The 16,859-nt window shown below is 38.5% G+C and overlaps 1 protein-coding gene across 5 annotated transcripts in view; it reads left to right on the forward strand.

Moving 5' to 3' along the window:
* Positions 1-16,859, forward strand: part of Macrod2 (mono-ADP ribosylhydrolase 2) — a 1,966,896-nt gene that overhangs the window by 278,408 nt on the left and 1,671,629 nt on the right. Inside the window, exon 4 of one of the 5 annotated variants that reach the window (XM_052726017.1) lies at positions 3,822-3,850. The exons of the other annotated variants lie outside the window; for them this stretch is intronic. Within the exon in view, the coding sequence (XP_052581977.1) occupies positions 3,822-3,835 (14 nt within the window). The 3' untranslated portion in view covers positions 3,836-3,850. Of the gene's footprint in view, positions 1-3,821; positions 3,851-16,859 lie in introns of those variants that run through there. 5 annotated transcript variants of the gene reach the window in all.

The raw sequence follows: 16,859 nt of genomic DNA on the forward strand, positions 1-16,859 counted from the left end.
TCCAACAACAAACTTTTGGAAAAGAAATCAGGAAAATGATTTTATTTATAGAAGACTAAAAATGGAAAAACCAACTAACCAAGCAAGCAAATTAAGACAAAAAATGAAAAAGCCTAAGAAGGAGATGGAAGACTGCTACAATAAAAACTATAGAACACTGAAGAAAGAAATTTTAACTCACCAGATAAATGAATGGTTTACATATTCATAGATAAGCTGAATTAATATTGCAAAACAATCACAGATTCAAGACAGTCTATATCAATATTCTAATATCAGTCTTTGTAGAAAGAGAAAAAAAGCCCCCTAAAGATGGAAACACAGTAGATTCTTACTAGCTGTTTCTTACCTGCCAGTTAATGGGATTTAGCACCACTGTGGAATCTTATCCCTGGATCTGTCTGTGGTCTGTGAGAGATTATATGGATTATGTTAATGAGGTGGGAAGACCTATCTGTAGCTGGAGAATTTTTCTCTAGCTCCCACCGCCAAGTCCCGCCAGACCCGGAGCCCACTTATAAAACAAACACACAGACTCTTACATTATTTAAACTGCTTGGCCATTAGCTCAGGCCTATCATTGTCTAGCTCTCACTCTTATATTCAGCCCATTTCTATTAATCTTTACTTTGCCACATGGCTCGTGGCTTACCGGTACTTTACATCTTCCTTGTCTTGGCGGTGGCTCCAGTCGGTCTCCCTTTCCTTCCTCCTTCCTCAATTCTCCTCTCTTCCTTGTCCCGCCTATACTTCCTGCCTGGTCACTGGCCAATCAGTGCTTTATTTATATAAAGCAATATCCACAGCACCTATCCTACATGTCTGCAGTACCATCCAATGGATTGGGGTTCAGGACTGAATGAAAAAGAGGAAGCCAGCTGAATGCAAGCTTTCATTGCTCCATGCTGCCCAACTGAGAGTATGTGACCAGCAGCTTCCTGCTTAGGTCACCATGACTGCCATGACATGATGGACTGTACTCTTGAATACTGAGCCAAAATAAGCCCTTTTTGCCTTAAATTGTCCTTTTCATGTATTTTTCCCCACAATGCTTACAGTAAAGAATAGTCTAAGCAATTTTATTAACAAAAACATTATGGTACTAACACAGACAGACATACAGATCAGTGGACTAGAATGTGAGACCTTGGTATAAACCACAGAGCTACAGGTGTCTGGTTCTTGAAAAAGGTGCCAATCACATATTGGAGAGAGGCAGCCTTTTCAACACATGGTTCTGGCATAACTGAATATACACACGCAAATGACTAAAATTAGACTGTTATCTTACAATCTGCACAAAAGTCAGTTCAAAATGGATCAAGGATATGAACGTAAGACTTCAAACACCAAAACTGCTAGAGGAAACACAGAAAACAATTCAAGATGTAGTCATAGGAGAAGGACCCCATAACTCAGGAAATAATGACATGAATTAACAAGTAGATAGTGTGAAATTAAGAAAAAAACCTCCTTCCCAGTAAAGGATACAATTGAGAATGTAAAGATGGTCTACAGAACAGGACAGAATGTTTGCCAACTCTCTATCTGACAAATATTTATTCTGCACAATACACAAGTGACAATGACAAAACACCAAAAGAACAAGTAATCCAATTAAAAATGGGCAGATGAAGTAAACTTCTTAAAGGAAGTACAAATGGCCAATAATTACAGGAAAAAATGTTCAACACCAGCTACCAAATCAAAACTACATTGGGATTTCAATTTAACCTAATCCGAATAGATATCATCAAGAAAACAGCAACATGTGGTGGCACATCTCTTTCATCTCAGCAATTGGGAGGCAGAAGCTGGTAGATCTCTGTGAGTTCAAGACCAGCTTGGTCTACATAGCAAGTTCCATACCAGCCAGTGCTTCATAGTCTAATAAGTAAATAAATAGTAAAAAAAAAATCAAAAATGCTTATAAGAAGGGGAGAGAAAGGGAAGCCTTATAAACTACTGGTGGGAATATGAATTCATACTGCCACTATGGAGACCAGTATGAAGTCTCCTCAAGTCAAAATATCAGAATAATAAAAAATTATCTTCTGTTGTAAGATGAATCTTAAAAGGTCTTATTAATTAAAAAAAAAGTGACACCAGATATGGGGTGAAAGCTGAAAGATCAGAGAAACAGAAAAAGCCACAGCCAGCCTCACCTCGACAACTCCTCAGCTGATCCTGTTTCCAGGAATTCTCAGAGTGAAAGTCTCTGAGTCCTCACCCAGAAGGGATCTCAACTGAACTGCTGAACTGCCTAAAAGCCTCTAGTTCCCAGTCCTCACACCTTATATACCTTTCTGCTTCCTGCCAAAACTCCCTGGGATTAAAAGCATGTGCCCTTCCCAAGCAAAGTCATGAGATCTCAAGTGCTGGGATTATAGATGTGTGCCACCATGCCTGGCTCTGTTCCAAGTGTGGCCTTGAACTCACAGAGATCCAGATGGATCTCTGCCTCCCAAGTGATAGGATTAAAGGCATGTGTACCACCACTGTCTGGCCTCTATGTCTAATCTAGTGGCTGTTCTATTCTCTGACCCCCAGATAAGTTTATTAGGGTACACAATATATCAACCACATTCTATCTTCACATCTATGGCATCACTCTCTCCTAATTCTGTTTTGAGATTCAGAAAATAAATTAGTTTATAGATAGAAAGTTAAAATATAGTAAATCATCAGTATTCATTGGTAATTTGTCTTCCCCCATGAAGGAGGAGCCCCCTCAAAAGTACATATAGGGAAACATGAGTGTAGGCTAGAGACCAGGGAGCATAACATTTGAGGAATTGCTGGAGTTGTTTCTTCCCACCCTCATCCCCATCTTCCTCCCCCTCTTGTTGTTAATGACTTCTCTCTCTGCCTAGTTCCTAGTTGCTATTGTTTCCCTAGATTCCATCTCTGACTTTGAATTTATTTCATCTCTTGTGCTGGAGTACTTACCTACATGAAGTTCTTATATTTGTGATTACTCACATGGTATCTTTTCCTTTATATCTCAAACCTCCTGTATTCTCAAGGTGAGGGTCAGCTAATACTTTTTGTCCCCCCAGAGTCATGGGTATTTCCCTCTATTATATAATTTTTGAAACTTTTTTCTTTTCATTATATGAAGTCATTAGCTTTTTGAAATCACACCATTTTTCATTTATGTATTCCCCAAGATTTGCTACCTAGAATATGATAATCACTCATTACTTTTTCTCATATGTGAGTGTATGAATCCTTTCTAGATGTTGTGAACTTTATTCAGGTGTTTTTCAAGTAAAACTTTGGTAAGTATCCTATCATTCACTGGCTCGAGAAATTATGTCTTATATACAAGTCTAGCATAAGGATTGTCAAACTCTGAACTTTAAGTGTGTACAAATCTCATAAAACAGTAAAGTGGGATGAGAACTAGGACTTTCCACCTTCCAGAAGGCACTTCATGTATCCCTGTTTTACCATGTATTCATAACCTTTTGTGTTACCAGTGGTTTCTGAAGTTTGGGACATAAAAACCCAAGCCAAACAGCAACCAAAAAGACTCTATAAAACCCCAGGAGCCCGGCATGGTGGCGCACACCTTTACTCCTAGGACTCGGGAGACAGAGGCAGGCGAAATTCTGTGAGTTTGAGGTCAGCCTGGTCTACAGAGCAGTCCCAGGATAGCCTGGGCTACACAGAGAAACCCTGTCTCAAAAAACAACAACAAAAACTCTTTAAAAACAAAAAGCAGGGATTTGTCTTCATTCTGTTTCTGGTGCTTCTTTTTATTCATTTTGGTATATTATTTCATCATTTTCATCCATTTCTAATTTTTTCTTTTGTAGATATTCAGTTATAATCTCAAAGCACAACACTGATGGCGGAAGAGCAGTGATTACATTGGGTGATAAAGTAGGGTGGGTGATTGTTCTGCACACTGAAGTTGACAGTATTCATCTGGAAGATAAACAGTCACAACAAATCAGACAGAAAAGCTGTGTTCCAAGTAGCTTTTCCAGCTCTATGGTGATTGGAGTCATTCTGTGTATTGTGAGGAGCAGCCCAAGTGCTGTATAGTGCTCAGAGAGAAAATTCCTATCTGCTAGTACAATGTGATGACTGCAACAGCTTGCCCAGAGCAAAACTGGCTGTAATAAAAACTTCTAGGTTGGAACATAGTGATGTCATTTGTGTTACTGCCTGTCTAAGTTGTCTCTGTGTCATGTCAACCCTAAGCAAACAGATATTAGTTTGGGAGCCTCAGGAAGCTCTGTCATTAGGCATTGCCGAATTACAGCATCAATTTTTTACAGAGTGTATCAGCTGAAGCCTTGGTGAGCAGTGGAGTCTAGATTTTAAGCAGCTCAAGGCATTGGGGGTTAAAATGGTTTCCATCTCCTGACTTTGTATTGAACTCACTTTGAGAAATGCCATTCTGTAACATAGTCAATAGTTTTCAAGACTCAGTGAGTTGCTTGGCTTCTGTATTCTATAACAGTATTAAATAAGGAAAGATGTGCTGATCATATCATCATGGTACTCAAGAAAATATGAAAGAAGTCTCAAAGAGAAATGACTATCCCTATCTCATAAATGATCAGTCCACTTTAGCAAATCACTTGTGGATTTGCTCTAAAAAAAAAAAAAAAAAAAAAAAAAAGGCTATGCAGAAGGCTGCATGCATCTCTACAAATTATGGTGTGTGCGTAGAGTTTTCCCACTTTAAATCCATAGAGTCATCACTGGAAATAGCCTGTGTCTTGGTTTGTAGAAATGTACCAAAAAAAACCAAAAAAAACAAAACCAAAACCAAAAAAGGAAAAGAAAAGAAAGAAAGAAAGAAAGAAAGAAAGAAAGAAAGAAAGAAAGAAAGAAAGAATAGGAAAGAAAAAGGTAAGATATGAGTAATAAAAGTCCTGCATCTCTTCTCAGTGTCCATCCAATGACTCTTTCTCACTGGGAAAGCACACACATTCTTCATTTGTCAGCCTTGAACTAGCACTCTGCCAGCAATCCCCCCTGAGCTGCCATTGCCCTTATTTCCCCATAGTACTCTTCTATAGCATCTTTCTTAAGACCTCCATTTAGAAGTCGCACTTGGAACTTCAGCCATTCTGTTATTGTGTTCTTGAATTATTATTTTTTTTAATTGAGCGAAATGAAGAGGATCTAAAACAAATTTTCTTTGATGGAGACCATAGTTGTTTCTTTAAGGTAAGTTTCTGTGTAGCCTTGCTGTACTATTAAAAAAAATGAAGCCTCAAATAATTTCCTTAAAGAAAGGAATGATTTCCCTAGTCATAAAATGAATCAGTATTTTTATTAGGAAAATTTTGGAGTAAAAAAAATATAGTGAAAAAAGTGAACCTATTACTGTGCTAATAACCTGTTAGGAATAGTTGTATCAGCACTAAGTGTCCCTTCATTTTTCTAACACTGGGGGCAGTGGGTAAATGAAAATGCTCATACTTTGTGCTTGTTTTCTGGGCAATATTTTAGGTGATACCTATTAGATGAATTTTTTAGCACTTGTGCCCAAGAACCTGAAGTGTTGAGTGGCTATCATGACTCCTTAAATTCTATTTATTCCAAACCTGTGTATACAGCTAGTAACTCTCTACCTAGAAATTGCCAAGGACTGGCTAATTATTTCATTGTTTTACCTAATGATTTCACTGTACTATTGTATGTGTATGTGTGTGTGTATGTATGTATGTATGTATGTATGTATGTATGTATTACAGCTTAAGATCCAAAGATATATGTCAACAAAAACAGACTTCTTGATCCACTAGCTCATGAAATTCCTAATTATCTATACTGAAAAAGTATGTACATTTGCTGTACTGTAGTTAGTATGCATGTTTCATTCAGTGGATACTGTTTTTGGTTTCAATGCACTCAAACTTCTTTTTTTGTGTGTATTCTGCTAGATTTTAGGTGTCTCATGTATATAGGTTGTTCATGTATGGAGTATGTTTTAGGGTATATAGGCTGTTCATGTAAGAAGTATGTTTTGGGATATAGGTTGTTCATTTATGGGATATGTTTTGGAGTATAGGTTATTCATGTATAGGGTATGTTTTGGGAATAGGTTTGGGGTTTTGAAGGAATAGAATTTTATTTCTTTTTATCTTTTATTTTCAAAAATTCATGTTCACATATGTGATAATTTTACACAAACTGTGTTTTCTTTTTCAATACTAGTGTTCAAAAAGATAAAGGAAAAAGAATGGTTGTACCCTTTTAATTATTTTTTGTAGTGAATTTGTTATTTGAATATTCTTAAACATTTTTAGTCACTTAGCCACGACAGTAGCATTATAAATAACTACAATACACCTTTCAACGAACCAGAATTCCTGGCCACCCTTGTCACTATATCCTGATGTCCTCTGGCCTAGTAACATAATTATGTGTGTCTTTGCTAATGGTGCTCATGCTTCTGCTGGTCACTCTCATCTTTCCCATGATTTTTATTTCTAAGAAGATTGTTTTTCAATTAACTTTCATATGCTGTTACATGAGTTACATTTTTAACATAAGCTCAGTTGTCCCTCAGTTATTCAGTACTGAGAAATAGTAACATATTTGTGACTGAAAAATCATTTTGACATTCCTATATACATAACATAAATATCTAAGAGAACCATTCTTTTAGGTGGATGTGATCAGTAGGTTTTCCCTGGTTCTCTAATTGGACAAAGCTTTAGCTTGCTCAGGAATTCCAAACCTGCCTACCTACAGGAGTCACTGGGAAGCTGAATATGCACAAAGATCAAGGCCCCACCCAGGACTTACTAGGTCACAATCTCTGGATAATTTGTATCACCAGGTAAGTCTAGGAAACATGAAACCAATAAGGCGACATGCAGAGCCTGATGATTTGTTATGGCATTTTGCTGTATAGAAAAGTTTCATGAATTATTGATACTATTTGTTTCTAATGCTGCTCAATTAAAAAAGCAGAAGGCTGGGCATGCTGGTGCCCATCTTTAATCCCAGTATTTTAGAGGCAGAGGCAGAGAGATCTCTGTGAGTTCCAGGTCAGCTTGGTCTACATTCAAGTTCTAGGAGAGCCAGAGCACCATAGAGAGACCCTGTACCAACAAACAAACAGCAGAAGCAGCTTGGTGTGGTGGCTCCTGTATTTAAACCAGCACTCAGGAGAAAAGTGACAGAGGTAGGCAGATCTCTGTGAGTTTGTGTAGCTGAAAGTTTTCCTGTGTCCTGCCTGGCCTGAGGTCAGGACAAATCTCTCTTACCTGCTGGTCCCGCAGTCACTCAGATACAAATAAACACACAGAGGCTTATATTATTTATGAACTGTATGGCCATTAGCTCAAGCTTATTACTGACTAGCTGTTACACTTAAATTAACCCATAATTCTTGTTTATGTTTAGCCATTGGGCTTGGTACCTTCTCTCAGTTCTGCCTTCACATCTTGCTTCCTCTGTGTCTGGCTGGTGACTCCTGACTCAGCCTTCCTCTTCCCAGAATTCTCCTTGTCTGCTTATCCATTCTATACTTCCTGCCTGGCTACTAGCCAATCACCAGTTTATTTATCAACACATTCACAGCATACAGAGTGATATCACCCATCAATTTTGAGTTTGAGGTCAGCCTAGTTTACCTAGCAGCGGTTCCAGGCCAGCTAGGGCAATATAGTGAGACTATGTCTCAAACAAACAATAAACAAATAGAGCAGAAAAGAAAATTGCTCTGATGTAAATAAGTTCACCTTGTAATGAGACCTCGAGTGAAGTGACATCAAAATGAATACTTTGAGTATTTGCTATGTTCAAAACACTACCTTAATGTGTTTTACATATTTACTAACATTAACATAGATAATAGTTAACAAGTGAAAAATATTGGATTTGAACCTAAGAAATCAGTTTTCAGAATCAGCAGAATGAATATCTGCAATATGTTGCATATAGCCACCAATATACCACACAGTTGTTGGGGCCATGCCAAGTGCTTACTGTAATTTTAACTCATTTGCCAATATTATAAACTAAGATGAAAAGAGGTAGATTCAGAAGGGTTAAGTCATTTCCCCAACTTGTCCTGCTGGTAAGTGGCAGTGCATTTTTCTGATGTCTGTCCTCCTGTGTTTCACACAATATGAGCAGTCCTGCAGAGGGATCTTCTGGAAGGCAGCTGTGTCATACTGTAGTGTCTACATTTAAAATCTATATTAAAACACTGTACTATCTACACTGAATTTTACAAGTCAATCTAAAATAGACTACAGAATTCATTGTCCCAGAAATATTTTGAAGGAATAAATTGGTCATTCTGTTATCTGTCATGGGCCAGCTGAAAGGGAGAAAGAAAAGGATTAACATACTCGTGGATAATTTTTCATCCTGTATTTCTTTATCATCTTTAAGGGTAGCATAGTTGTTGAATATATATGCATTTTCTGACCTTTTAGTGAGAGGTTATGCTTTGTTTCGTTCATGCATTACATATTCCAAATGTGCTTTGTCACAGTTTTTTTCCTTTAATTTAAAAATGCTTTATCAATTTACTCTCACATATTTACTAGCAACATAGTTTGAACTGTCTCTCCATTTCCTTCCAACTTGGCCTCAAATGCAGGTGAAGGGTTTGTGGATTTACTGGCCCTCCTGCTTCCTCTGGGTCTGGGACTTCTAAGAAAAGGAGAAACTGGAGATGAGAATGTGAAATTTGTCTGCAGAGGTGAAAATGCTTAATGTGCTTGTGAACTAATGCATTTCTCCTAGGTAAGATTATTGTACTCTAATAAATGTTGAAACCTGATTTTCATTCTTAGGCCTAAACTTTAAAAAAATTGTTAACATTCCTAGAGATTTGTTGTTTTCAGGGTTGAAATAGATCAGGGCCTCGTCCTAGACAAGCACTCTAAACACTAAGCTACATCCCCAGTTTGGAGGAACTTTTTTCATTTTTGGAGAAAAATGCTAACTAAAGTCTTCTGGTTAGACCAGCAACAGATAAACATGAGCATAAAACAAGAGATTATATCCTTTACCACCACCACTACCCTGACGCCAAGGACATGTTGATGGGGGTTCACAACTGGAAGAGAATACCAGTTTGCTGTTGAACTTAAACTGAAGACTAGAGTCAGTGAAACATGTACCTGACTGTTAATATTCTTTCACTCCCAATAAAACTAATCCCAGCAGCAGGAGCTAATTCCTCTGAAATACTGTCTCTGGTATATTTTAATAACTCTGTGGCTTTGGTTTAACAAGTAACCATCTACATAGGTTTTCTTTTCTTAGCAACAACAGAAATACCCAGATTTCACAAAAAGCAAAGAATGTTTTTGTTTTGTTTATTTTCCCATTCTAAAAGCTTTCCAATAGTGAATCTGTAGAAAGAAACCATTACTCCTTCTCCTTTTTGACATTCCCACTCGTGCTTTTACCGGAAGTTGTACAGTGAGCAGAAGCCTGGTGTTGGGGGAAGAGGGGTGGATGCCACTGCTAGCAGTTGACCCTGCAAAATCATTGGAGGGTGTGGGGGCAGGACAGAGTGTAGTCTGTTAATCTTTTTTCTCTACTTTGCCTTTTTATCACCCTATATTCCAATATCTGTTTGGACCCAGGGAAATGTTCCTATATCATCAAAGGTAGAATAAAATTCATTGAGCACTTATTACGATCCAAGTATGAGTTAAATGTTGTGCTTAAAGTATATAAATTATTCCTAACACTTAGAGAGACATGATTATTATCCAGTTTCCTAGAAGTTAAAACTGTGGCTTAGAGAGGTTGGTCAAAGTGCACAAAGCCATATCCCAAGTAAATGGCAGAAACTGGATGTGAACTCAGATCTGTCTAATTAGACAAAACAATGCTGTTACTCATCATCTCCAATATCAAGTGTCCGTATGACTTATTGGAATGCTAGGTGTGTTGTTGTGCACACTTGGGATAAGTGTAAATTTATTCAGCATGTTACTAGGGAGAGAGCAACAGAGGGGGAAAAAAGACAAGAAGCATCAAGTTGGGATGCCTGCATTTAGAATCAACTTGTTTGCTGGAAATTTTAATTTTACTGTATATGGCATATGATATTGGAGGTTACATTATGCATTTGAACTTGGTTTCTTTTGTGAAATAAGAATGAAGCAAGCAATGCATGTGAGATATTTAGTAAATGGTCTTCATTAATTCTGGTGGCAACTATAGAATAGTTTACATTTTAAAAAGAAATTTCCTAAAAGTTGTCTCAGATGATACTATCAGGCAAGTTCATCCCCTTCATTCTTCCACCTGTTGGCTTAGGCCAAGTGTGAAGTTCATTCATCCTTTAGAAAATAACAATAAGGGTAGCATTTAACTCATGTTGTAAGTACTATGAACTTCTAGTTAGCTCAGTAGTTAGATACATGCTGTAAACCATAGATTATATACTTTTTTTCTAATATGTACCTTTAAAAAAATCCCATAGTTATAATTTAAATACATTTTCCCATACTTTCCACAGACATCTTAAAAATTTGATAGTTGATTTATGTTACTACCATTGGTGAAATGTCTTCTAGCTTGAGGTTCTATGACATGTTGTAATGGTGTGAAGTAAATGTCAGTCTCTAATACTTCCTATCTCTATATATGTCTAGAAAATATTCTCTGGATAAGGCATTTCAGTAATTCAAATTTCAAAAATATTATGGAATAATTTTGGCATTCTTCATTTTTGTTATCAGCAATAGTGCTCTTACAGTTGCTATGTCTGATTTTTAACACTAAGCCTGGGGAAAGCTTCAGATAATGACACTTCTCTTGTTATATGAGAGCTCTGTTGCAGGGAATGCAGACATTAAGGTCTGTTTCCCAAGTCCGAGTTAAAAGAAGGCAAGTGTGATTGAAAACACTGAGGTAGTTTGTAGCCGCAGACCAAGTGACTGAAGTCGTCACTCTGAGATCTGTGAAGTATGAGAGAGGTTTACCTTAGCCCACCAAATGTTTCAAGATACAATCCTCAAACTGACTTCAAGTAACAGTAACAGCATTTCCTACCTTAACTCAAACTCCCTTTTAAAGGTATTTCAATGTCTCTACTCATGTTTATTTAAGAGAGTAGTCAGGAGCTCACGATTTAGGACCAGACAAATCCTTATTCTCTTACCTACTAATTGTGGAAGTGTAATAAGGATTCCACTACAACTAGAATATATACTGAACATCCTTTCCCTTCTCTCTGTTCACCACCAAGCATGTAATTTTTCCCTTCTTCCTCCCCCCACCTTTATCTGCCTCCCCTCTCTTCTTCCTCCTCTCCCACCTAGATTCCTCATCTCCTGTTCTCATTCTCACCTCCCATTCCTTTTTCCTTCCTCACCTCCCTCTACTCCTTCTGGTCCTCTCCTCTACTTCCTCCCCTTCTCTTCTCTTCCTCTCTTCCTCCTCCTTGTGCTGCCTTGTCAAATCCTCAGAGGATTCCATTTGCACCAGCATGAGGTCCCATCACTTTTCTCAGGCTTATTTGCTGTTCTCCTGTTTTACTTACTGAGTGTCAACTACTCTGACATTTTTTCAGTTATTAAACACTCTAAGCTCATGCTCCACATGAAGTTTTTAAAAGATTTTCTGTGCTCAGAATACTGTTTACCTCCCACTCACCTGGCTGACTCTCCTCCTCTCCTCTCCTCTCCTCTCCCCTCCCCTCCCCTCCCTCCCTCCCCTCCCCTCTCCTCCCTTCCCCTCCCCTCCCCTCCTCTCCTCTGTCTTAGGCTTTTCCTCAAGTACACAATATAGATTCTCCAGTCACATTCACTCATAGTAGTGATTTCCAAAGCACCTTCCATACCCTTTCACTTTATATGCATTAGGCGTTTGCTTAATATACGAATTTCTGCCCTTTCCCCCAGTAGAAGATCTCCATTTGTTTTGTTTTGTGTACCCAGCCCTAGACATAGTTATTGAGGAGGTACTTAGTACATCCCCATTAATGTTGAATGAAGACACATTTCTAGAATTTTTTAAAGCCTGAGTTTGCTCATCTGAAAAACAAGAACAAAAATTTTTATGTGTAGATTTATTGTGTAAGGCATTAATATATATTTGATAGAATTCTTAGCAAAAGGTGCTGTCATCATCAGCAGAAACATAATCAGATAATGCTTGTGCCCAATCTATGTGTAAGACATCACTAATATTTATAAAAAGACACTTTAATAAGAGACCTTTGCTAGACTTTTGTGTTACCCGGACTTCCCTGGCTGTATATTTTAACACTTATCCCCAGCTCAAGGATATAAAAATGAGAACTTTGATCAGTGATGGGAACTGGCTTCAGCTTTGCGTGTCGAAATTGCCCAAGCCCCAGTGTACATTCAACAGGGTAATTACTTTGGGTGGTAATTGTCTAGACAGTCTTCCCTCCCCTCTAGCCAACTGGCATAGAAAACCAAGTACTGCTTTTGTGTGTGCACACAATCAAGCTGTAAAATCCTATTATCCCCTGTTTCCACACCCCTGTGGCTGCTTGCTTCCTTCTGAAGCCTCTAGTGGGGGTGGGGGAGGAAGAAGAAAAGAAAGAGAAGAAAAGAAAAAAAGGAAAACTCTCCTGGCAACACTAAAGTTTATTTCTAACCTCATTGTGCCTGTGTAATGTAAAAGTAGGGAATGGGTGCACATCTGTGACTTGCACATACCTTCAGCCAGAGTTCCATGATCCTTAGGGGAAAGCCCAGGAAAGTTCTTGTGGGCAGAAATACTTCTGTGTGGGGTTGGGAATAAAGTTGGGTTTAGTTCTGTTCTCATGTTCACAAAACAGAGCAAGATCAACTTTCTTCTTTGAGTCCTCTGTTGGGAATGCACACGCTGCTTAAGAGTCTCTGCTGACTTCTCCTTTGTAGCTGATCCCTGCCGCAGACACTGTGCCCAGCCCAGCTCTCCTTCTTGGTTCATGCCCATTTCCTTGTCTAGCCTTTCTCCTGCCTGCTTCCACTGGGTCCATGTCAATCTTATCTTTCTTGGGGGGAGGTGGTCTAGTTTCCCAGGTGACTGAAATTTTTTTTAACATTCTTTCCGCAGCCTTGACTAATTGACATCTGTCCCCTGAGGATAACACCTCCTCTGTTATTTGCCACATCTCTCGCTACCACTGTGTAACGACACTAAAGGGCTGAGATACTCTAGAGTTAAGAGTATCGAATGTAGGCAGGTTATGTGAAAGAATTTTTCCAGAATCTTGAATGGTCTGTTTTTGTCATCGTTCGTTCCATTGACGTCCATGCCTTACATAATTCCATCACCTTCTCCATTCTCTTTAGCTTTGGGACATATCCTCATGTTCAGATTGAACCTTCCAAATCTCAGCATTATACCCATGCTTCACCTTCCTCTGAGTGACTGACTTGTCCTTGTTAGACTCTTCCCCAGATTGCAGTTTCTCCATCATGACCTTGTACCTTGATTTAAGTCACATTCATGACTTGGGTCCCATCTCTTGAACTTCTCAATTTTCTTTTCTATTCGCTTGTCCTCACTGTAAATTCTGATCTCTACATCTCTGTCCCCTCTCTCTGAGCTCAACAAATCTCTTTACTGGCATTTGGTTCCCTTTAAAAAAATCCACCTTGCCCTCCCACTGACCTACCAAAACCCCTACTCCTAGCTATTTAGAAGAATTATCCTAATCATTGTTTTTATTTTCTTCATCTCTCATTAACTTAATACCCTAGAAGCCTGTAGGCTATTACTCTGCAAATATTGCTTTGGTGCTGGGGGGAGGGGTGGGCTCTTTTCCCATTTTTGGTACTATCTTCTAATATCATGGTGGCACAGCTACATTATTTACATCCTCTTTAAATTAATTCTAGTTCCTTGACTTCATGTTTTCTTCCCATGATTATTTTTCTCCTCTGTAACCTTCCTTCTTTCTTTTCCCTTCTTTCTTTCTCCTGTGTGTATGTGAGTTGTGTTTGTACATGTGTATTATGCATGCTAGTGAATGTGCAAGTGCTTGTCCCTGTGCACTGGGATGTAGAGGCCAGAGGAGGGTGTCAGATAGCTTCCTCTGTCTCTGCTCAGCCTTGGTCCTTTAAAAAGAGCCTCTCACCAAAGCAGAAGCTTGTCACTTTGACTAGGCTGGCTGGCCAGTGAGCTCTTGGGATCTGGAATTTACGAGTCTGTCCCAGTGCTTCAGTTACAGGCACATGCATCCATGCCAAGCTTTTTACATGGGCACGAGAGATTTGAACTCAGGTCCTCATGCTTGCAAAATTTGTATTCTTAGTCACTGCCACTTTCCTAGCTTCCCTTTTTTTCTTTTGTTTACTCTTTGGCTTAATTATCTTTTTTTTTCCATCCTTACAGAAGAGATGTTTTTTTGTTCTGTCTCTTGCATCTCTGCTGCCTTCCTGTGGGCTGTCTCATCTACCCTCTAAACTTTAATAGCAATCTCTTGACCTTACTGTCTTACTTCTTATAGATATTACCAGAGCACTAACATAAAAATACTTGGAACTTAAGGTGATTTTAATTGATCATCTGAGCTGCTCTTGAGGGTTAAAGAGAACAATATTAATAATCAGAAGACAAATCTATGCTTCATTCACACAAAAGTCCTGAAAATCTCATCACCAAGATTGTCTTTCATCTTCCCGAACTTTATTGCCAACATTTCACTGACTTGCGCTGAACAATCTGTCATTTACAGCATTGTACTCTGTTGTCTTTCTTATTAGACCTCTGTTTTCACCCTGCTCCACTATTGTACCAATGTGTCTGCTCCTCGTTTTTCGCTACTCATCTATAATACCCTCTATTTCCACCAAATGTTCTTCAAGTGCATTGACTTTTTACATGCATGCAAGCTGGGCGGTGGTGGCGCACACCTTTAATCCCAGCACTCGGGAGGCAGAGCCAGGCGGATCTCTGTGAGTTCAAGGCCAGCCTGGACTACCAAGTGAGTTCCAGGAAAGGCGCAAAGCTACACAGAGAAACCCTGTCTCAAAAAACCAAAAAAAAAAAAAAAAAAAAAAAAAAAAAAAAAAAAAAAAATCACGGCCCCAAACCATCAGGGCAGATGTCATAAATTGGAATTCAACACCCGCCCCACAAAGCCTGCCATAATAAACTAACCACCTAATGAGCAGAAAGCAACAACCAAAATCCATACTTTCAGTTGACCTCCTTCAGAGTGTATTTTCTCTACACCGTTAGCTTTTCTCCAAATACCTCCTAAATCACTGACTGCAGCCCTCACCCACACCCATCTTCGCCTGAGAGATCTTAATTCAGTCAGTCTGCCCTGAGGCATGGTTGTCTTAATAAAATCACTCCCACTTGATTCTGACCCATGTCTGGGTTCAGGGCTCTTGACTGTTTCATCTCTGTAGTTTTGTTCATCACTTTCCATGGCAAACATACACTTTTCTTGCTTTCTTGTTGCATTCCTTCAATCCTGAGCCCTAGTTTTACCTCCTTCAAGAGGCTGTATCTGATCTCTTCAAAACATATAGTTGTTTTCTTTCTATATTGACTCTTATTATTGTAAATAATAAACTTTTACATTATGTGTCTTTTAATCTATAAGCAGCACACTTGACAGCAGTCTTTGTTTATAATATAGAAGCCACTCAATAAAAGTTATAGAATACTTTTACATTCTTAAAGTGGTCAAACATGAGTTACTTTTCTTTTTCTAATTGAACCATAAGTCTCCATCCAAAGGTACAGTAGTTGCAATTTCAAGATGGTGCTAAATTAGCATTTACTAATCTTAGGAGAAAGGAATATTGAACATCACTATCGTTTTCAACAACAGATGAGCTCTTATTCAAATAATTCAGCCGTAGATGGATTCCTTCAACACCCACCCTCTAAGGAGCTTTGGAGCATCAACAGATCTATAGGGATTCCTCATGGAACTTGCTTGCTGCATCAAGCAATAAAATGTGCTTCAGTCAGAAACTGTGGTTAGGAGAGCATTGTTTTTTACTAGTTTTCCTGAGCCAGGGGAATACTTTTAATAAGTCAGCCTGCTGACAGGCAGTGTTGTGTTTAATGGGGAGCTGGAGTTGGTGCAGTAATTTCATGCAGTTATAAGTTATTGCATCTAAAACAATTTCTGATTTTTTGTCAAATATTTGACAAGGGAGTGGTTTTTTTCTTTGTAACTTTTTCTAGCTAAGTTATGTTCTTGTTAGATCTATGTAGTCTATGTATTCAAGATTGAAATTATGTTGTTCCTATAATTTCACTAGTACTTGACTTGGAACTTAGTTTTACTAGCAAAAAACGGGGTGGACATTTCATACAGGGCTTTTAGAAGTGCATGTATAATTTGTTAATCTCTTGCCTTTGAAAGTGGAGGCTGAAGCTAAGTAAATAATAAACTTTTAACTACTTGGCGCTGTGCATTTTTTGATGTAGAACATGTTTGGATTTATTTTAGATGAAATAATAGGAAGGGGTATATTGCCAGGTGGTCGTGGCGCACGCCTTTAATCCCAGCAGTTGGGAAGCAGAGCCAGGTGGATCTCTGAGTTCAAGGCCAGCCTGGTCTACAGAGTAAGATCCAGGATAGGCACCAAAACTGCACAGAGAAACCCTGTCTCGAAAAAAACAACAACAAAGAAAGGGTGTACTAAAACATACATAAAATTTTCTATGCTTATCTAAGTTTTATTAATTGGAAAATAGTTGATATAATCCATTTCTTCACTTTTTATAAGCCATAGGTTTATTGGGACTTTATAAACTACCTAGTTCTTTCTCTGACTTCAGCAGAACTGTAGTTGAACCCTTCAAAACGTTGAGAAGCTAGGTCAAACTTCCTTTAGAAAATGTTCCCCATATTTAGTGTTAAATATACTTTCCAGCCATTCATAGAAAATGACCATCCTCTATAGCAGGAAGTCAAA

This window comes from Peromyscus californicus, unplaced genomic scaffold, assembly GCF_007827085.1.
Source record: "Peromyscus californicus insignis strain IS unplaced genomic scaffold, ASM782708v3 Scaffold_7__1_contigs__length_154581171, whole genome shotgun sequence".
In the NCBI taxonomy this organism is placed as follows: Eukaryota; Metazoa; Chordata; class Mammalia; order Rodentia; family Cricetidae; genus Peromyscus; species Peromyscus californicus.